Consider the following 21,263-nt stretch of genomic DNA (forward strand, 5'->3'; position numbering starts at 1 on the left):
AAGCTGTTTCTGTACCCGAGTCTCCTTGCATCCCTGTTCCAAATGGCATTCCTCTGAGAATTCCATGAAGGGGCAGCGGTAGTGGCCAGGTCACTGCTGTGCAGCTGAGGTCACTGCCGTGGAGCTCAGGCCACTCCTGTTTCAGGAGCTGGATTTATTCAAGGCGTTACCCAAACGTAGGTGGTTCCCACCTCCTGGCTGCATGGATGAGAGGGAAAGCACAAACAATTCCTTCCTTTCCAAGAAGGGAAGTGTATCCCCAGGGCAGCCTATCTCTGGGGCGTGGGCTGCGCAGCAGATAGAGCCAGTGTACCTATGGCTCTGGGAACAAAGGGTTACAAAACCCAAATCCAAACTAAGAGACACTGGCTATTTAATTAGGGAAGCAGGGACCACTCCTAGGATCCCACAAACAATGAGGAGTGAGTAAGAAACTTGATCTGTGCCCAGAGTAAACTGCAGATTATCTCAGCACACCTGTCCAACAGGAAAAGCTGCTGGCTGCTCCTTGCAGGTGTCGGGAGCTGGTTCCCTGGTGCTGCATGCCTGCCTTCCCTATTAAACCCAGGACCTTGGTGAGCACATGGATTCTCCACTGGAATGGCAGAGTGATTTCCTTTTTGAAACTAGGACGATGGGAATGGTCAATGCCAAATTGGAAATCTCCACTTCCCATTGAAACACTTGTGGCTTTCCAGACATCCAAGTGAAAAAAGTTTATTTATGCAAAACCTCAGTAAGCCATGAGGACAGGGGCCACAAGCCCATTTGCAGGAAGGATTCCATTTCTAAATGAAATTTCAAATTCATTATTCCTAATGCTTCAGAAGCCACAGGGAATGCTGCTCCTTCTTTCAAAGAAATTATCCCCATCCTGTTGATTTCAATTTCTTGCTCTCTTTTTTCTTGCTTTTAATTCAAAACTGTGTTTATGCTGGACACTGAATCACATTTTGCTTTTCTGGGTATCTTTGGCATTGTGCTTGCATTTGAAATTAATCATTAGGAGCACTCTGTGTGTATTTAATTTAATCCAGAAATCATTAGGGAAATATTGGAAAGCTATGAAATTTTATATTGTCTGTCTGGTTTTTTGTGGTTTTTTTTTACCATCAACTCAAAATACATTCCCGTTTGGGTTATGTTTCACTCAACCTTTTCTTTTTCTGTTTTGTGAGTGATTGATGATTGAGGCTTTTGAGTCTCTCTGAAACACTTGTGGCTCACTTTTCTGGAGCAAAGATGTGGCAAACAGCTTGACAGAGTCAATAAATTATTTAATAATTGGAATTGGCTCTCCTTCTTAACTGTTTCCTGCATCCTGCTCACCATATTGCCTTTTTTCTTTTCTCTTGCAGTTAATAGCTCATTACTTAACAGGACAATGGTGCTGTCAGACTATGAGCTGGTCTCTCCCTCCTCTGAGCTGGTGAGTTCCCCTTGGGAAGGCAGGGATCACATGGACTGAAGAGTCTTGTGGTGACACTCTGCTGGCGAGCTCTGGATAGTGAGGAGCTTCCATGTCTGGATAGTGAGGAGTTCTCTGCTTCCATGATTTTTAGCTTCTGCATGATGCCTCCCTGTTCCTCTCAGATGCTCTGTCACCATTCCTGTCCCACCATGAGCTGAGCATACACAGCCTTATGGAAACATTCCCTTTTTCCTTGCAGGCCAACACCACCATTGACTGGGCAGCTCTGACAGCCAAGGACTGCTTGAAGTATGGGGGTCAGCTTGTGGGCAACAACTGTGACTATGTCCCTGACATCACCCTTATGTCTTTCATCCTCTTCTTTGGCACTTACACCTGCTCCATGGCCCTGAAGAAATTCAAGACCAGTCGCTACTTTCCCACCACTGTAAGTATCTCCTGTCATCCCATCAGGTTTTCTGCCTTCCTTTTGGAGTTGCTGTCCTGCACACAGGGAGAGATGCTTTGCAGGGAAGCAGCTGGGATAAAAGTACAACTGGTTGTTGGGTCTGGTTATCAGAGGTATGCCTGGGATTGCTCCTAGTGGTTCTGGAGAGCAGAGGTAAGGCAGCAGAAGAGCCAAGAGGAGCAGTAACCTGTTTGGGTAATGTGGCAGGGATTTTAAAGGTGCTGAAGGCAACAGTCCCAAGCTTACAGGCACGTCTTGGGTGCATCTGCTTGTTTTGTCCCCTGGTGAGGCTCCCAGGCCAGGCGTGCGAGCCAAAACCATTTCTTTCTGAGACTGCCCCATTTCTGGCATTCCGACACACAGGGATTTATCCTGCCTGGATGTTTACTGTTCCACTGTGTTACAGTTGAACCTCTCTTATTTTTAATAGAAAGGAAACAAATTCCATTCGGGCTGGAATGCAGCTCAATTTATCTGTAACCATGTGAACCCAGGAAACCTGGAAGGAACAACAGCTCTAGAGAGCTCACACAGTTCCAGGCTGGCACAGTGGCTCCTGACTGGTTAAATTCTGGGGTCTGATCAGTGGCAGCTCTAAGTTGTTGTATTCCAATTACTTCAGAAGAGCTCCAGTCTTAGGGATTTAGCTGAGAAGCCTGGTTTGTTTTCCTGTCTGCTTCGTTTGACTTATTACTTGAACAGCAAACAGTGTAATTTCTGCCAGTCCTTGAGAATATCTAATTTGTGGAAGTTTGTGTTGTTTCTGTGCTTTCATTTAGGCTTTCAGAGAACACAGTAAAGTACCAGGGCATATGGTGGGAATAATTGTGGGAGAAGAAATGATGAGCTTGTCTTGCCAGGGTTTGTCATGTAGACACTAAAGTGTGGATGAAATGGTGTTCCGTGGTGCTAACTCCTGTGGTTATCATACCATGTCTCTTTCAGGCCCGGAAGCTCATCAGTGACTTTGCCATTATCCTGTCCATTTTGATCTTCTGTGGAATAGATGCCCTGGTTGGTGTGGACACACCAAAACTAATTGTGCCAAGTGAATTCAAGGTATGTTGTCGTCAGCTTGTTTGCTGGCTTTTGGAAGAGGTTCTTTTTCCCTCACACCTGCCCGGTATGGAGTGCCTTGCCCTAAGAATGGAAATATAGTCAGAGGTCTGGAAAGGGCCTGTTTACTTATAGAGTTAGGAGGCTTTTCGTTAGCATCATTTTCATTGACTGATTTATCTCCTAAATTCTGCCTCCATACTCGGAGCTTTTGCTTGGTGTTAATGGGAAGGATGAAATTGCCACAAACCTGAAGTGTTTCCCAGGAGCTCCAGTGCTGGAAGCAAACCTGGCTTTGGGACATCATCACCCCTATATTGCGCCTCTAACACAGACTTTCTTTTCCTTGCTCTTCAAAGCCGACCAGTCCCGAGAGGGGTTGGTTTATCCCACCTTTTGGAGGGAACCCCTGGTGGGTGTACCTGGCAGCAGCCATCCCTGCCCTGCTGGTGACCATCCTCATCTTCATGGACCAGCAGATCACTGCCGTCATCGTCAACAGGAAGGAGCACAAGCTCAAGGTGGGTGTGCCTGGTGCACGTGCAGGGGCTTTTCCTCCTGCCACCTTTGTTCCTCAGGGACACGAGCCTCTTCCTTGGCACTGGAAAAGTGGCTTTGTGGCCAAAGCTTCACGGAGCTGTCAAACACCAGCTGGAGAGATCTAGGACATAGCAAAGGCATAGCCCCAATTGGATGTTACTTAAAGAAGAGCTGATATGTAACAGCCTAAGATGTAGTCATGTTTTTAAAATAAGTTTTCCAGACCAGTGATATGCAGTTTTTCTTGCCTGTATGGTTTTTTTCCTTTCCCTGCACAGTCAGTTCTATTGAAAAATATTAAATTCCTGTAAAAGAAGATTCTCCCTTCCTGATAACAGGGCATATTTCAAATGGTCTGACCCATGGGATTAATGGCTCCCTCAAAACACAGGTAATGGTGGGTCATTATTTAGACACCTGCTTCATCCGTTACTGGGAGAGCTGTTGGAAATGGGAAGGGAGCTTCTGCTTGGAAAAGAGGAGGCTGTTTCAATTCATGTGGTCACTGTAAACATTAGACAAGTAATGTGTATTTTAAGACCATCCTGAGCCCAACCTGGAGGAGAGAGTTGAAGTACCTGGGAATGGGAATGGGAGTGGTGAATACTGCCTGATAGTTTTAAAAAAACCCCTCAGACCATCCTTGTTTGCTACCTGGATCTGGGCAGATAAACTCAATACTGGGCTCTCGTGTTCCTCAGAGATGGATAAACAGTTTTAGATCTGTCTCTTGCAGCTAACCAAGCAGACATAGCTTTTTCTTCTACACTGTAAGAAAATATTCCCTGTTCTTCCATCATGAGAAAGAGGCCCCTCATCTTTGCAGCTTATGAACCACTGAATGTGGTTTTGCTGTCAGCACTGGCTGTACTTTTTTAGTAACAAAAGTTATAAACACTCCAGGAAAGTACTGTTTGATGTAAAAAATGTATTCCCTGCTTCCTTTGTTTATGGTGTGAGTATGGTATTCTGTGGAATTGATGGTTCACAAGCCCCATCTTGTTGTTCCACACCAAAAAAACACTTCTATACACAAGATCTGCTGTAGGAAAAAAGTGTTTTTTTCTGCTTATCCCTTGCTGAAGTGTTGGCAGGGTATTGCTGGGTGCCCATCCCGGTGGCACTAGCCAGCCAAGGTAAGCAGTGCATGTGTCAGGAAAACAGTGAGGACTATTCAAGAGAAGCTGGATTGCCCTCCCTCCTGGGTCATCCTAGGCCTGGATCATTTGTTTTTTCCAATAAAATCAAATTTAATGGGATTTTAAAAAGGTTAATCTGTTTTAAAATAGCAAACTTTAGAGGTTTGTCTGCTGTTGTTCTGAAGATCCCTTTTCTTGGTGGCTCTTTTGTTTCTTCTCTTCTCTTGGCACTTGTGACTGCTGGAATTTCTGGTTTATTTCATTAAAGGATTTTAAAAATAGAGGATTAGAGGTGTTTGAAAAGGAGTCAAGATCGAGGGCAGCTTTCTCCTTTGGGTAGGGAATGAGGCCTCAGGTGTTCTTGTTGCACTCCTGAAGGAGCCTGGGGTTGTGTCCTGAGGGAGATGCTTATGCTATTCGCAAGATCTGATATATTTCTGGTGTTTGGCTCTGTTGGCCAGGATGTTGCAGGAAGAAATGCTGCCTGTCTGGTGTGCCTGTGCCCTGCTCCAGAGACCTTTGGAATAATTAAGCTGAAGGTTGTTTGTCTCCCTCCACAGAAAGGTGCTGGATATCATCTAGATTTGTTCTGGGTGGCCATTCTGATGATTGTCTGCTCCTTTATGGGGCTGCCCTGGTACGTGGCTGCTACTGTCATCTCCATCGCTCACATCGACAGCTTGAAGATGGAGACAGAGACTTCAGCTCCTGGAGAACAGCCCAAGTTTTTGGGAGTGAGGTATGTCCCACCAGGAAGACTTAATTACCTCATTTGCCTGCAAAATCCTTTTGTACAAGAATTTTGTGTGGTCTTCTCCCTATTTGCAAAGCCAATTCCTTGGGCAAGCCCGCATGTGGCTCCTCCCGAGTTTCCTTGGCCACATCAGATGCAGTGTTCCTGTGTCAAAGGAAATAAATTTTCTGCAGACTTCTCTATCCAGGGAAATTAAGCAAATTCCTTAGCAAATGTAATGGTCAAACATACAAACCTGTCATACGTAGTGCAACCAGCTTCACTTAATGAAGCTTCTTTTCCTGTGTTTGGATGCCTTAATTAAGTGGTCTGAAGCACTTCTAGTGGGATTACTCCTGGAAATCAGGCAGCTTATTTAGGTAACTAGATGGAAATTTTATGGCCTGACTTTCAGCATTCTGAAATATTACTGGCCAAGGTATTTTTTGATGTGGGAAGCCCTGTGGGTGCTGTTGAAGGCACATGTTGAGCACCCCGTGAAGGTGTGAATGATTTATCAGGGTGTCGGAGTGCTCTGGGTGGGGCTCACACGGTGTTACTGATGATTTCCTGCCTCTCTGCACGCCCTGAGCACGGCCGTGTGCAGAGCTGGGAGCGCTGCCGTGCCGTTTGTGCTGCTTGAATGTGAGCACGCTGCCCCAGGCTCAGCTGCAGTGCTGCGTTGATCCCCAAACAGTGTAACAAAACTGTCTGGAGGTTTAAAACAGAGGTTTGGGTCAGGATCCAGCCACCTGCCTGATGCTGTTGGCTGCAAAAATGAGTTTTGGGGATTCCTGTTGGTATTCCTGTTGTGGTTCTGACTCGGTGATGTTGTTTCAGGGAGCAGAGAGTCACCGGCGTCATTGTTTTCATCCTGACCGGGGTGTCTGTCTTCATGGCTCCCATCCTGAAGGTAACAACTGTTCACAGTTCTTGGAAGGCTTAGATCCAAACCTTTTGGAAGGAAACACCAACATGGTTGTAGTGTGCTGGAACAGTGACCAAGTTCAGGGCTGGGGTTCTTCGGCGCTGTGGTCTTCTTCATTTTAAAGTTATTTTTCCATGTTTGCATAAAGTTAAGTTCTCTTTTCTTTTATGATTTCTTTTATACCTCTACTGGGCCTTTGTTTTATGGAAAACATATTCTGGATAAAGCTCAGAGTATGGAAAACATGTTTCTGGAGGAAGCAGTGCATTTAAAGGGCATTTCTTCATCTCCTGAACCCTTTTTATCCTGTAAGTTTATCCAAGGCTCTGGACAGATGTGCTGCTGATGGACCATTACATCTATGTAGGTTGCTGTTTTCCAGTACCAGAGATTTGGTGGCATGTAGCCATGGAGAAATGCATCCTTAGTGCATCATCAGATTGTAGAAGGAAACTGGAAAACCTGCTTATGCCTCTCTTTGGAGGATGCTGCCTTCTCTGGGGATAATGATGGAAGTAGTGCCAAGCATGGACATACTGTCCAACAGGAGATGTTGGCTGCAGGAGCCCTTATCCATGGATCCACAGGCTGATGGTAGGAGCAGAATATGTCAGAGCAGCAGCACTGTGCATCGTAACCACGGGGCCGAGCAGATGGGTGTCTGGAGGAGTGTTTCTGGAGGCTGCACATGAGCTTTTGGAGACTGCAGGAGCAGTGAGGCACAGTGTGATGTGAGCCTGAGGGGAGGAGGCAGGCAGGGAGCAGTGACTCTGACCATGGATGGAGTGGAGACAGTGGCTTTCCAAGCCAGTGTGTTCTTGTTCTTCATTGCTAAGGCCGTTTGTACAGCTCAAGTTTTGGTGTCTTGGGTAACAGTTTCCACTGCCACACAAAGAGGCATTTCCATGCCTTTCATTTAATGCTTGATTGTGTTAATCCTGTCTTTTAGTTTATGAGTCCTTTCCCTGCAAGATCCCTCTTCCTCTATTCCACTGGGGTCTGTTACTTCCCCTGTTACTGCTTCAGTCAGTAATTGTCTGTGCTTCCCCTAAGACAATGTGTGGGGAAGATCCTCGCTGGAGGACGCCTGAGGATAAGTCAGCATGCTGCTGGCCCACGTGCCAGTGGGAAGGACCTGGCAGGATTTCAGGACCTTTAGCAAATTCCAGTGGCAGGGTGCTGCTGGAGAGAGCTGCGCTGCTAAATGCATTGCAGAACATTTCAGTCTTCTCCTGCCAGCGGCAAATTGAATGCTGACAATCTCAAATTTAATAAACCAGGCAATCCACTGAATAATCCCAGCTTTGTTTGCTGAGGGCTTTGCGGTGGTTGTGCTGGTTTTGGATGGTGATGGTGTTTCTGCTCAGCCAAGGCAGATTTCCACGGAAACATCCTTGGCCCTGCTAGGAGGGTGATAGGCACTTTTCTATAAATACAGTTTTAGTCCTGTTGGCCTGCAGCAACTTTGCTTGGAGCACCGAAGCCAGCACCCCCATCGTTAGGGAATACTTCACCAAGAGAAAGTCTTCCAAAATGACAGAGCTTGCTGCTCTGCAGGTTAAGGTACTGAAGTTTCACCTCAGAATGAGCTACAGGATTTGTCATCGTGGAATGGTGAAATCATATTCACACATTTTTCTTACTTTAAAAAACCCCATAGAAATAAATAGAGGGGGGAGGAGAGGAGAGCAGTGAAAACGAGCTGGCAAGCTCAACTCTTGCTTACTGTAGTTACTATTGTGTCCTGTGTCATCCCTCAGATACAGTGAAGGCTTTGAATCCCATGATCACCCACAGCTTTGGGAACCCCCTGCTGGGTCCCCCTCCCTCTCACAGCAAAGGTGTTGGCAGAGCCCATGCTGCAGAAAAAGCATTTACCTTCGAATGGGAAATACCAGTGTGGCTCACTCAAAGGAGCAAATAAATCCAAGAGCAGGATGAATTAACAGTTAAAAAGTTCACAGGAGGGGACAGGCAGTGAGACTCAGGAAAGAAGGAGAAATGCAGGCAGGGAGGCTTTGGATAGCATATGGCTGGGTGACTTTGGTGCTCATGTGCCCCCAGGGGAATGCCAGCTGGAAGGGATGAGCAAGGTGATGGGGAATATGCTAAAACACTGGCCTCTCTAATGAGCTCAGTGCAGGGGTTGGAAGGGGAGGGTTCCCAGTGCAGGAGTGTTGGGAGCAGTAGGTGCTGTGGCCTGGCTGTGGCTGACATTCAGTGGCAGCCCCCTGGCACTGCACTAGGGACTATCCTTTGGAGCGTATTCCATCCTCCCTGGGCACCAGTAAATCCCACAGAGGCTGTTATTCAGCCTCTGCCTGTGGTTTGCTCCAAGCATCCCTGTTCCTGTCATGCCAGGCTGGCTGCCCACTTCTCTGGTGAGGGACAGAGACTCATTCCAGGGAGCCTGTCTGCTGCTCTCCTGCACCTTCCTCACTCCCAAAGTGAGATGTGCCCTGTGTGGAGGTATGGGCAGCACTTAGAACTTTGAGGGAGCAGAAAGAACACATCCTGGCAACTAAGAAGGGAAGTGAGTCCCATATTTGGGAGTAATTCTGGATTAATGTGTGTGAGAGATGGAGCAGGCAGAGATTGGGTTGGCATGACTGTTGTTGCTCAGGTGGGACTCCAAAGAACATCCTTTCTGCATGGATTTGCATGGCTTACTGAGCTGGACTGGACATGGAATCACAGGATTGTTTCAACTGGAAAAGCTCTCTAAGATCACACAGTTCCACCTGCACTGCCAAAGTCACCACTAAACCATGTCCCCAAGTGCTGCTTTTAAATTCCTCCAGAGATGGCAATTCCAGTACTGCCCTGGAAAGCCTGTGCCAGGGCTTGACAAACCTTTCTATGAATGTGTTTTCCTAATATCCTACCTAAACCTCCCCTGGCACAGCTTGAGTCCGTTTACTGTTGTTCCGTCACCTGTTATCTGGGAAAACGGGGTATACCACAAACTACAGAATCGTGTTGCCTTTTCTCTGCCTTCTGCTTCCAGTCACACCACAAATCAGAAATGAAAGGCAGTTTAAAGCTCACTGGAACACGTTTGCCCACCTGTTCTTAACTTGCTGAATGACTGGCATCATTCCCTCTGGCTCTTGACAAGATAGCCAAGTCCTGGTGAAGTGGGAGAGTGTGATTGCACAAATGTCCTTGCGTCTCTCAGAACACAGCAGGGGGATTTATTGTTTATTCAGCTTTATTTTGCTTTTTTACTTCCACGGCTTCATTCCTCCTTGTTGTCCACTCGTGGGTGCAGCTTGAATTGCTGACAGGCTGGGGATGCTGTCCCACCATGTGTTAACGGTGTGTGGCGTATGGGGAGGTTGCTCACCTGGGTTCTCCTGCTCTTCTTGTCCCACAGTTCATTCCCATGCCCGTGCTCTACGGTGTCTTCCTCTACATGGGAGTTGCATCCCTCAACGGCGTGCAGGTGAGTCCTAACCAGCACAGGGCTTCTTCCACAACCCTCCAACTTTACCCTCCTTCACTGCCTTCTCCTCCTTCCCAAGAAGCCCATGGAGGGTGGCAGTTTTTGGCAAACTTTGCCACAAAACCCGGGTGTCCTGAGATGGGAGACCGAGGGACGGTGGCCAGGTGGGCACTGGCAGTGCCGGGGGTGCTTTGTGAAGACCTGGGTCCATCTTTGGCAACCAGGATGGGGCTTGGAGCAGCCTAGTCTAGTGAAAGGTGTCCCTGCCCATGGCAGGGGAGTGGAGCAGGATCCCCTTAGGATCCCTTCAAACCCAAACAATTCCAGGATCCTACAGGCTTCTGCCCCAGCTCTGGCTCACTCCCAGGGTAGTTTGGGTCTTCTGCCGCAGACTGAAGGCAAGGAAGGAGGATGATTTATGGCAGCGGGGCTGTTCCTCAATGCTAAGGAGCGAGGACATTGTTCTCCAGGGAGGGGAAGCCGCGCCCCTCTCTTTGTCATTGAGGAAATCTTACATAAGGAGCCATTCTCATGCCCAGCGCCTGTAGCTGGCCCAAGGAGGCTGGAAGTGGTTTTGTGGCTTTCTGGCACCCTGTTAATTGTGCCCTTTCTTTTTCATGCCGGGCTGTGCCCTGAGGGGAAGGGACTGCCTGTTCTGTGAGCCCCAGAATTCCCCCAGGCATTCTGTAGATCAGCTCCAGCTTCCATTCACTGCTGCGGTTCCGTCTGGTCTGGCTCCGGCGGGGACAACGAGGGGATTGTCCTGCTGGCCCCGGGGCTGGCTCTCCTGGAGGGGATTTCCCCTGTACCGACCCAGGTGGTGGGGGGACTGGGATCAACAGTGGTTTTTACTCAATGAGAAATTTCCATTTTGGTTTAACTCCAAGTCCATCCGGTCCAGCACAGGGCAAAGAGACATTGCTGGGAAAGCTGCCCATCTTCCTTGCTCTTTGGTGAGGTGCTGTTCTGTTTTCTGCCAATGCAATGTCTGCCCTCGCCTCTGTTGACCTCTGCTCCTGATTTATTTGGGGAAAACAAAAGCATTGTTCCTAAAGGCTGAATGTCTTTCCTTGGCAGGCGCAGGGAAGGCGAAGACAGCAAAAATGCCCCAGAGTGTGTTGCTGACCCTGGTTTGGGCATTCATCTTGTTTTCTGTCTTTCTTGTGCATCATGGGTTTCATTTCAACATCTCTTCATTTTCATTTCCAGTTCATGGATCGGTTGAAGCTGCTCTTGATGCCTCTTAAACACCAGCCTGACTTCATCTACCTGCGCCACGTCCCACTGCGCAGGGTCCACCTCTTCACCTTCCTGCAGGTGCTGTGCCTGGCCCTCCTCTGGATCCTCAAATCCACCGTGGCTGCTATCATATTCCCTGTCATGGTAGGTGCTGCTCTCCTTCACATTCCCCCCTTTCACCACAGCCTGCTCCTTCCCTGCTTCTACACCCCTGTAAATGAACAAATCCAACCTCTCCCTGCTGAGTGTCTGGCTCACAGCTCCACTTGTGGCACTCATGTAGGACTGCACGGCCCCAGTGTGGCTGTGGCTGCCTTTCCAGAAATCCTCTGGAGGAAAATGAGCCTGGAAAGTTAATTTTTCCCAGGCAGGTGTAGTTAGTGTTGACTATTCCTGGCTGCCAAGGTTAGATTTGCTGTGGTTTCTCCTTGAGCTGCATGAACCAAGGAGAGGGGCATAGTTTTTCTGGTTTAGTCCATGCTAGCTACCAGATACAAAATGTCTCCCTGGCTTTTAAATAGCACAAATTGACAAAACCAAGAAGGAGGCTCAGCACTAAGAGAGGTGCCAAAGGGAGAGAAAGGGAATGTCTCTTTTCCTTGGACTCAAATAAAGAGACACTAATGTTGTTTACCATCTGTGTGTGACTTTTCATATTGTTACTAGGTCTATAGGCACAGCTAGGTACTCTGGCTTGAAGATGGGTCTGACTTGTGCAAAGGCAAAGCTTTATGAAACTCCTGAGTAAATCTTGGTCCCAGATCGCCTAATTTCAGGTTTATGGACAAGTAAAATCTGAGTTGTGGGGGCAGGTAGGAGCTGCAGTTCTTATTTAAGGGAGAAAAGGAGGGAGGCAGAACCCAGGTAAAGAACAAGATGGTGAAATGAGAAAAGATGATGCCAGTTAAAAATCCTCCAAATGTTCCTGCTGAGACACATATTCCTGTGAAGGATGTTAAAAATCAGTAATTCTCACTGATGTGGCATTCCATCGCAACTCCATGGCTGTGTTGCACTAATGTTGGAAGCTGAATCTAAAACCTTTTTGCCTATGTTAGAATCTGAGTGAAACCCAAGGCTGACAAAGTTTTTTGGAATGGTGCAGACTCAGGAAAGGCACAGCCACAGCTTCCATGGAGCTGGATATGATGGCAAAAGCTCAATTTTCTGCACTTGTGAGCAAAACACTGCAAACTTCAGTTTGTGAGGATTTGGCCAATAGCCAGCTCCGTGTTTATTTGGAGGAAAGGCATTGTCAGCACAGTAACTCATAGTGGGATGGTCACGGGTGTCTGCGTGGCGTCTTTCCACCCCTGAGTGACTCCTCACCTCCGTAATCGCGTCTTTGGTTATGCAAGTCAGAGCTCAAGATCTTTTCCTGGGAGTTGTTTGTGCTGTGGATCATGATTGCTTGGGACAAAGTTGTCCTTAAAGGCAGCCCGTTGGGAATAGGTTACAGCTGCCAGCCTGTTGCTGTACCCAGTGGCAAAGCCTGTGTGGGATCTCTGGGCCCCTGCTGGGGCTGTCAGACCCAGTGTCCATGTGAGCACACGTTTCAGACACGCCCCTTCCTTTTTTCCCAGCACTTTCCTTGCAGTCTTGCACAGGACAAGCTTTTACTCCAGTTTCCTGCTGCCACAATCCCAGTCAACTTTATTCTGCAAACTCTGGGGGCATGGATTGGCACTTGTCTCATTTCTTAAGAGTTCAACTGGGCAAGTGGTGAGAAATAAGTCAAGGTTTTATTACTCAGGCTGTCCTGTGAACCTGCCTCTGAAAGTAAATGAAAGTGCTCGTTTTTTTCCTATTTATTTCCTAATACAGGAATATTATATACAGGAGTATCCACTGCTTCTGATATTTTCTGACATGAGGCAGTCACAGTACAACCTGTTAAGCTGACACAGATGTCCCAGGTGTTCACCACCTTCTTTGTATGTTCATTTACAGCCAGAATTCAAGAGTGTGGGCTTAGAAGCAGAGCTGAGAGGAATGCAGTGTGCCAAGTGAAAGGTAAAATGTGACTGGGAATCCCTCTCTGCCTTTGCAGATCTTGGCCCTGGTGGCAGTCAGAAAAGCCATGGACTACCTCTTTTCCCAGCATGACTTAAGCTTTCTTGATGACGTCATTCCAGAAAAGGACAAGAAGAAGAAAGAGGATGAGAAGAAGAAGAAAAAGAAGAAGGGCAGTATGGACAGTGACAATGATGATGTAAGGAGCTTCCTGCTCTTGTCACACTGCTGCTTCCTAGGTAGCTAACCCCCCACACATTTCGTGCCCTGCCCAGTGCTGGGGCTGGACATTTACCAGCCACTTTGGGAGCTGACAGCTCGGTCTTCCGCTGCTGCAGCAAATGGATCTTAAAGAAAACTTAATTCCTACACTGCCTTCCCTTTTCCAGCCTGTGGTGGGTGGTTTGCACGCTGCTAGGTATGAAATCACACTTTCCAAGAGCACCAGGTTCCTGCTGAGATGCGATGCCCCTTGCTAGAATGCCTCTCATCACCCTGCCTCCTCCAGCTTCCCTCCTACGCCTTTCTCCCCTTCCTTGTCTCTTACGTTTTAGGAGGAGAATGCTTTTCACCAGCAGCTCTGGTCCTACTGGGGTTTTTTTGGGCTTTGTTTTTTTTTTTTAAATATTTTTGTAATGGCTCTTTTGGAAAGCACAAAATAGATGTAATTTGTCCTATTGCAGGAAAAAACTGCTTTGTGTTGGTAAAACTCACCACCTACATGTTTCCTGAGCATCTGTGCCCTCTGCAGTACACTCTGGTCCTACCTCAGGTGGCAGCATGCCCTAAATAGTGAAAAGTGACCCAGCTAGACCAGACTCACGTGCCTTTGACTGTTCTCTTTCCTCTTGTATATATAAGAAGAAGAAATTTAGTCTTGGTGCCTTTAAATGTTCTCCTGCTCAGGTCTAACTCAAATCCTTTAAATTTACGTTGAAGTGCTAAACACACTCTGTGGTGAGTTCTAAGATTGGTGTCACTTCCACTGCACATGTCCAGGGAGAAGGGCCTTTCCTGGGCTGTAGGGAGAGGTAAGGTCACCTGAAGCTGGAAGAGAATTCCCTTTTAGCACAGCAGCAAAAGCAGCTGGGAGGATTTGCTTTAGTTCAATCAGCAAGCTGCCCTGTCCCATCATTGCTTCCCAGGGCAAGGGTTTTCTTCAGCACCTTTGAGCAAATCCAGAGTAAAAGAGGCCCTGCTGAGCAATCAGCAAAGGTTTGACTCCATCCCCTCCTGCTGACTGGTGTGAATCCAGCAGCATATCCCAAGCCATGACTTCCCTCTCTGCAGTACGTTTTAAGATATTTCCTCTCTTCCCAGGCTTTTCCTGAATTCCAGGTACAGTAATTAATCTAATGGATAAGACATTTTATGCAAAATATTGGTTCTTAACTCTTGCTGGTTTTTTTCAGCACTTGCTTTTACCAGCTTCCTGAACATACAGCACTGGGCATTGCTGACTGGATTTTTTCACACTTTCCCTTCCAGAAATATCCACCCCCAGAGTTAATCCTGTGGGATCTGGGTGGCAATGCATGGATCCGAGTTCAGCCAAGGGAATTACTTGGGTGTTGCTTGTGCTTTATTTGAGTTATGCTTGTCCCTTAGCCTCATAAAAATAGTCATGAGGAAACATGTTGATATTGGAGTATGAAATAAGGCACTGGAAGATCAGTTTCATTTAAAAATAAATTAAAAATAATAATCCAGGGAGAGCCAGTCTCTGGCTTCCTTAGTGTTTTCCTGCCCTGACTGGAAGGTCTCCTCCCTCCACCCTGGTGTTGTGGGTCTGGTTCTCTTCAGGAACAAAGATGTCCCAACATTTCTGGCAAATCCCACCTTCCTGCCTTTGCCAAGTTAGGCAGTAACAGCCTTTCCTTGGCTATGAGGAGTTCCCTTTATTTTTTAAAAAAGCAGAACAATTCCAAGCAGCTCCTATTAAGCAGAAGCAGGTGGGTGACAGCAGGCAGGGGGGTGTAAAACCCTGGCAGTGCCCCAGCTCTGGGGGACCCCAGCTTTTCCCTGTGCCCCATCCTGACCTGGTTGCTGTTTCTCTGGCTGGGCCAGGGTTACAGAATTCATCCACGGGCTCTGGAACTGATGAACCAGAAGTGTAACTGAGACTGAGTTTGACTCCACTTGCATTAAATAGGGAGCTGAGCCAGTCTGGTGTAAGGAGCCTCTGCCATGTCATATCTGGGCCCTATAGCAACCAAAGGCTTTTACAAGAATCCCAGCAGGATAAAGGGTTTGGAGGAGCTTTTCCAGCAGCCAGTGCCCTGCTGTGTCTGCCCACAAATGCATTTTCCATCTCTATTTCCTGCAGCTGACTCCAGGCAGAATGGGATGGTTTCTTTTGAGACGATGGGGTGGGAAAGAGAAGATGTATTTCAATTTACAATTCTACAAGATTATTCTTTTCTGATTTATTTTTGGAGTATGAAGGTAATCAAGGGAAGTGGGGTGCAGTGGGGAACCAGTGGAATCCATCAGGCAGCTAAGCTGGAGGATGCTTTTCTCTTTTCCCTTCTTTTCTTTTACCTGTTCCTACAGAACTATGTGAAGGATAATTTTAATGTGTGGGAGATGATGAGAGAGAGAGCAGTGGGAATATTCTAAGACCTTTTACACGTTTCTTTCACAGTCTGACTGCCCCTACTCAGAAAAAGTCCCAAGTATTAAAATACCAATGGACATCATGGAGCAGGAACCTTTCCTAAGTGATAGCAAACCTGCTGACAGTGAGTAGAACTGAGCTCTTGCATGCCTGCTTGACTCTGACTTGCACTACAAAAATATATCTGTGTCTATTTAGAGTAATTTTAAAACATTTTAATCTTTCCTTTTACTTCAGAAGTATTCTCTTGTTCTTTTTTTCCCTCCCCCTCTCCTTTTTAATTTCCAGGCCCCTGCTTTATGACAGATTTTGCTTTTGTGAGCTTTTTTTTTTTCTTTGCTAGTTACAAAATGAATGTTGTTCCTTCTGGTGCCTCCAATTTAAGTGCTTTTCTCCAGCTCCTGACAGGTCTCCTGGCCACCCACTCTCTCTTCCTCTGCTCTCCCTTTCCCCCTTGGTGTTAACCTGCTGATGGTGGGATTTATTTTTTTTCCCCACTGAGCCTGGTGTTCTGGATTTGCAGCACTGTCCTTTCACTGTTTGTTCCCTTAGGTGCCAAGCAGTTGCAAAAAGCAGCATTTAACAGAGTAATTATTTATTTGTGTCATTAAGCTGCGCAGGCAAGATCAGTTGGCCATTAACATATTTCCCTTCTTAGGTGGTTTGTGCTCTTCTTTTTGGTTTTAATTTCAGATGTTAATACCTGTAATTGTTGAATTGAATCTTTATTTTCAGTCATTCCCACTTCACATTTTCCTCTTTTAAGTGAGGAATCACAGCTGACCTTGGTGTTTTTGCCTTTGGGATGACTTTTTAACATCCTAAGGTTGTCATATGCCCTTTTCTTCTGAGGTGGGGGGGGAGAAGTACTAATTAGAGTAACAAATTAGTGCTACTGCCTGGCTAGTGCTTCCTAGGAGCAGGACCTAAACCCCCAGATCTTTAGGTCCTTAAATTATCCCTAAATCTTAAGAGCTGGGAGCCAGTTTCCTTCCTTTCCTAGAGGCCTCAGGGAATGGTAAGCATTAGCCTGTGGCTTTTAGATACAGAAACACTCAGAGATTGGGATTATAAAATAAAACATCGGAAAGGAGGCATTTTCTTGGCTATTTGGATATTCACAATGTTTTATGGATGTCAGCACATCATCCAAAATCAGCCACAGGCAACCTCATATCCTCCTCATTCCATGTTTTTAGTACATTCCTGATGCTAAAAACAAACTGCATCCTAAATATTGTTACTTGGGATTTTAGGATCAGATGCTTTTTTTCCAACATTTTAAGGGCTAAAATAGTTAAGGAAAAGGTTGTTGGCATCAACCTGATTCCTGGGATGCCCTTGAAGATGGAACAGAGAAAATCAGCCATGGGCTGATCTGTTGTTGGTCTGTGTATTTATATGTTTTTATAATCCAGGATCTTATTTGCTGATTTCTAATTAAAAACAGTGCAAAATAAAAATTAAAATGCATGAGGCCACTGGAATCCAGCACCACTGTGGGATTGTGCTTGAGTGTAGCTCTGCGATCCAGAGCACATTCCTGCTAGTACCATAAGAGCAGCTTTCCTGCAGCCAGAGCAGGAACAGCACTGTTAATCCCAGAGCACATGGCTCCCACAGGGCCAGCAGAGAGAAGCCACCCTGCTCCTGCCAGGGACCGGGGTGTGACAGGGGGAGCGCGGGGTAACCGAGGGGGGAGGGCCCCAGGGAAGTGTCAGGCCCGAAATGGGGAGAACTCCTGGGGAGCTGTGCCTGTAAATCCATCTGGCAGCTAACAGGGAAAGAGCTTGGCCCATGGATGTGGGTTGGAGCAGCTGAGCAGTGACACCGAGGCTTTCTTCCCCCAGGAGAAAAATCACCGACATTCCTTGAACGCCACACATCGTGCTGATACAATTCCCTTCCTTCAATCACACGCCATGCCAAGGTAAGCACCCCCAAATGCGCTTTGGAATGATTCCCAAAAATGCACCTCTGCCCCCCTCAGAACACAGCAAATTTCCTACAGGGAAATGTGCTACAGAATGTTCCTACAGAACATTCCCTACACTGGGTTGCTGTTTCCCAAGGTGATCATGAACAAGTTGATTCCATAGTTATTCCAGCCCCTGGCAGTGCCTGGGATGGGGAGTGGAGAACCTGTGGGAGACCTGAAGGCTCCACTGGCCTCCTGGCTGCTGCACTAAGGACTGGTTTGGGAATGAAGAGCAGGAGAAAGACTTGGAGCTACTGGGAGGAGCCCAGAGGATTGTTGCTAAGGGGAAATAATCCATTTTTCCATAAAATCTGTGGTGGAAATATAGTAAATAATAATCTTAAAGTGCAGCAAGTAATAATTGCTCAGAGTCCAGTCCCTTGGGGCCAGCTTTGGCCTCCCAGCAGCGGGACTGTGATGTGGAGCAAAGCAAGTTTATTCCTCTGAAATGTCAAAGATGTGTCTGTGCTTGCAGGTGCCAGACAGGCGCTGAAATTCTTCCCCGTGGCGATGCCCGGATTATTTCAATGGCAGTTGAGGGCCTGGGGTGAAGCACCAGGATGCCCCATCCCTGGAAGTGTCTAAGTTGGATGGGTCTTGGAAAAACCAGGTCTAGTGGAAGGTGGCCCCTGTCCATGGATGAGCTTTAATGTCCCTTCCAACCCAAATATTTTGGGATTCTATGAGGCACAAGTGCTGGACACTTGGAGCTCTGGGTCAGTGAAATTGGGTGGGTTTGCCCGCTGCTGTGAGCAATGTTCAGACGATCTGTGTGTGGGCCTTACCTCCAGTCTGGCTGTGTATTCCCAAAGCCCAGCATTCGTGCTGCTCTGACCTTGTCTGTCTTCTTCTTTGCAGCCCTCCACGAACTCCAGTAAAAGTTGTGCCTCAAATTAGAATAGAACTTGAGCCTGAAGACAATGGTTATTTCTGGAGGAGCAAGGGAACAGAAACTACTTTGTAATTTGTCTGTCTGTTTGATCTTTTACGAATTCATTTTGTCACTAGCCAAATGTTAAGAAGCTCCCTGCTCCCACGGCGAAGGTGACGGAGCCCCCGTGCTGCCCGGGCCTCGGAGCGCCTCCTGCTCGGCTCCGGGCGCGGCGAGGGCAGGAACGTTCCGGAACCGCGTTCCCGATTCCCGTCAGCCCTGTGGGAATGCCAGAGGCGCTGGCTCTTGTGAGCTGCCCTTCGTCTGGCAGAACAGAGCTGACCTCCAGGCTAATTCCATGTCTGCTCCCGCTGCTCCGAGATGCTGGAACGTGCTGCTAACCCTCACGTGCTCTCATCTGTAGATAAAAGAGAAGGTACTTCACTCCCAGCACAGACAGACCATTGCCATCGCTGTAGCATGTTTGGAAATGTCCCTTTCCTATGCAATTTTTTTTAAAGAAACACTTTAATGGACTTAATCCGTCAGGTACATGGAAGAGTGTTATTTTCCTAGATTATTTTGTTTAAATTATGGGGGCCTAACCTACGACTTTTTTTTTTGACAATTTTTTTAACCTTTTTTTAATTACTGTAAAGAAAAATGAATTTTTTTCCTGCAGCAGGAAAGATATAGTTATGAGTAGTTCTACCTCTTATTTCTAGATGCCAGGCTTTCTGTAAAAAAATGTATTGTACCATATATAATGTGATTTTTACAAAAAACAAACCCACGACATCACACCACAATCTCCAGGACGTGGCATAGGGCTGGATCAGTTCAATTAACACCTTCTGCTCCGAAGCATCTGTTTTTCTTAGGGTTAAGTTGGTTTTTGGACTTTTTTTTTGGTGAGCAATCCCTGCTATCAAAGAGACTTAAATCTCTTGTGATCTTAGAAGAGTCTAAATGGACAGAATAGATGTGGCTGGTTAAATCCCTGTTGCTGATGGCTGATGTGGGATTGCTCCATGATTTTCCTGGAACACCAGTGTGTGTGTGTGTGTGTGGGTGGGTGTGCATTGAGAAGATCCAAGGTGTACCTTGGGTCTGTACCTCATCAGGCACAGTGGATGAGGAGGAAGATGAAGGTGGCCTGCTGGGAAGTTCATCCTGATACTTGGATTCACAAACATCCGCATCCTCCTGCATCCCACCCTGTGTACCATCATCTACAGAATTTACCCTAAACCTTGGCTACTCAGCCCCACACCCGGCAATGCAGCAAGGCTAAGCAGGCCAGGCATGGGCATCCCAGGATTTTGGGGTGGAACCAAGCGAGTGGACATCAAATCAGGAGAGAGGTTTTTCTCTCTGTAGCATGTTCATACCATTATGTGCATCTAAAGGCGTGTTTGGGAAACTGGGCTTCACCAGGATGTAGGGAAACACACTGAAAGCTTCGTCCAAAAATAAAAAACAGAACAAGAAGAAAAAGCACCCCAGCTCTCAAGGCGAATTCCCTTATGGAGACAATCCCAGCACAGAGGATGGGCATGTGCTGCCTCTTGGTCCTTGTGAAACCAAAGTCTGGGTTGGTGAAGTCAAGAGGATTTTCTGATGGTGCTGAGACCTTAAATGCCAAATTTTAGTATCTGCTCCCACACAGGAGCCACCACCTCCATACAGCCCCTGCTTGCTCTTGAGGGGTCTCCCCTTCAGTTTCCATGAAATCTGTGTTGAGTATCCCAGGAACCCGGCTGAAACCTGCTCTGAAAATGCTGGGGAGACTTGGGAAAGGCCTGAAGAGGAGCAGCTCTGGGATCCCTTCTGCTGCTGGAGGACAGGTAACTTGGGAGGTGTGATGACACCTTTAGCCAGTGCTCTCCATCCCGTGGTGAACAGCACTCCTGGCACCCAGTGGGGACACAGCTGGAGTGTTGCCTCTGGAATACACAGGAGCCACCTGTGGGACTGCTGCACATGCTGCCCAGACCGTGGACGTGTAGCAATCCCAGAGGAGAGGAGAGGTGCCATCACGTGGATTGCAGGGGCTGTCCCGGTCAGTTCCGTGGGCACAGCTTCCATCCACTGGTGCTGAGCACCAGGTGCCTGGTGACCTGTCTCCCCAAAAATGAGGGTTTTGCTACCCCTCCCGGAGCTGATGCACCTTTGTATCTGTATTTGAATCAAGTCGCACTTTCAGATACTTTTATTCTTGTTTTTAATTCTCGTAAGTCCTTTGGAGGAGAGAGCAAGGACTTAGGATGAAATGAAGTGGATCAGATGGTGGAACTAAAAGGAAAAAAGCAGAAAACATTTCAAACATATTAAAGTGATTTTTTTTTTTCCAGTAATATAAAAAATGAAATTCCTTATAACATTATAGTATTTTACAGTTTTATGAAGCTTTCTATTGTGACTTTTATGGAATCAAAAGATGAAAATGATGAGATATTTTAGCATTTATATTTTTCAAAATTAAATAAATGTATACTGAAAATAAAGTAACTTTATGCATTTATGGGAGAGTTCGTGTCCGTTTTCCCTCTTTATGTGCCAAGTCTTGTCTGACTGAATCGAGATCCCAGAATCAGTTTGCTGATAAAAGGGACTCCCTGACACCCTGGTGTTGGACCCATGAAGCATATTTTGGGATACCAGGGGGAGCGGTTGGATCTGCAGAGTGGCCAGAAGGTCTGTCTAACTCCTGTCACCTGCGCACAGCGAGGATGAGGCAGCCCAGCGTGCCTGGGCTCCTCCATAAAACCTCTGGTTTCTGGGCTGAAACTTGCCATGAACAAATTTGTTTTCTGAACATGTT

The 21,263-nt window shown here is 47.0% G+C and overlaps 1 protein-coding gene across 6 annotated transcripts in view; it reads left to right on the forward strand.

The window, feature by feature from the left end:
- The window catches only part of SLC4A4 (solute carrier family 4 member 4), a 116,510-nt gene extending 95,547 nt beyond the window's left edge, over window positions 1-20,963 (forward strand). For 5 of the 6 annotated variants that reach the window (XM_041716055.2, XM_072928910.1, XM_030272206.4 and 2 more), the window contains 12 exons: window positions 1,359-1,429; window positions 1,671-1,859; window positions 2,826-2,939; window positions 3,296-3,457; window positions 5,176-5,354; window positions 6,189-6,261; window positions 9,653-9,721; window positions 10,931-11,104; window positions 13,011-13,172; window positions 15,618-15,714; window positions 17,441-17,520; window positions 18,427-20,963. In XM_041716055.2, coding sequence (XP_041571989.2) covers window positions 1,359-1,429; window positions 1,671-1,859; window positions 2,826-2,939; window positions 3,296-3,457; window positions 5,176-5,354; window positions 6,189-6,261; window positions 9,653-9,721; window positions 10,931-11,104; window positions 13,011-13,172; window positions 15,618-15,714; window positions 17,441-17,484 — 1,334 coding nt within the window. In that variant the 3' untranslated portion in view covers window positions 17,485-17,520; window positions 18,427-20,963. Of the gene's footprint in view, window positions 1-1,358; window positions 1,430-1,670; window positions 1,860-2,825; window positions 2,940-3,295; window positions 3,458-5,175; window positions 5,355-6,188; window positions 6,262-9,652; window positions 9,722-10,930; window positions 11,105-12,910; window positions 13,173-15,617; window positions 15,715-17,440; window positions 17,521-18,426 lie in introns of those variants that run through there. The other variant, XM_030272210.4, reaches the window with a different exon arrangement.
- The last annotated feature ends 300 nt before the right edge of the window (window positions 20,964-21,263 follow it).

The sequence above is a fragment of the Taeniopygia guttata genome, chromosome 4, assembly GCF_048771995.1.
Source record: "Taeniopygia guttata chromosome 4, bTaeGut7.mat, whole genome shotgun sequence".
Classification (NCBI taxonomy): Eukaryota; Metazoa; Chordata; class Aves; order Passeriformes; family Estrildidae; genus Taeniopygia; species Taeniopygia guttata.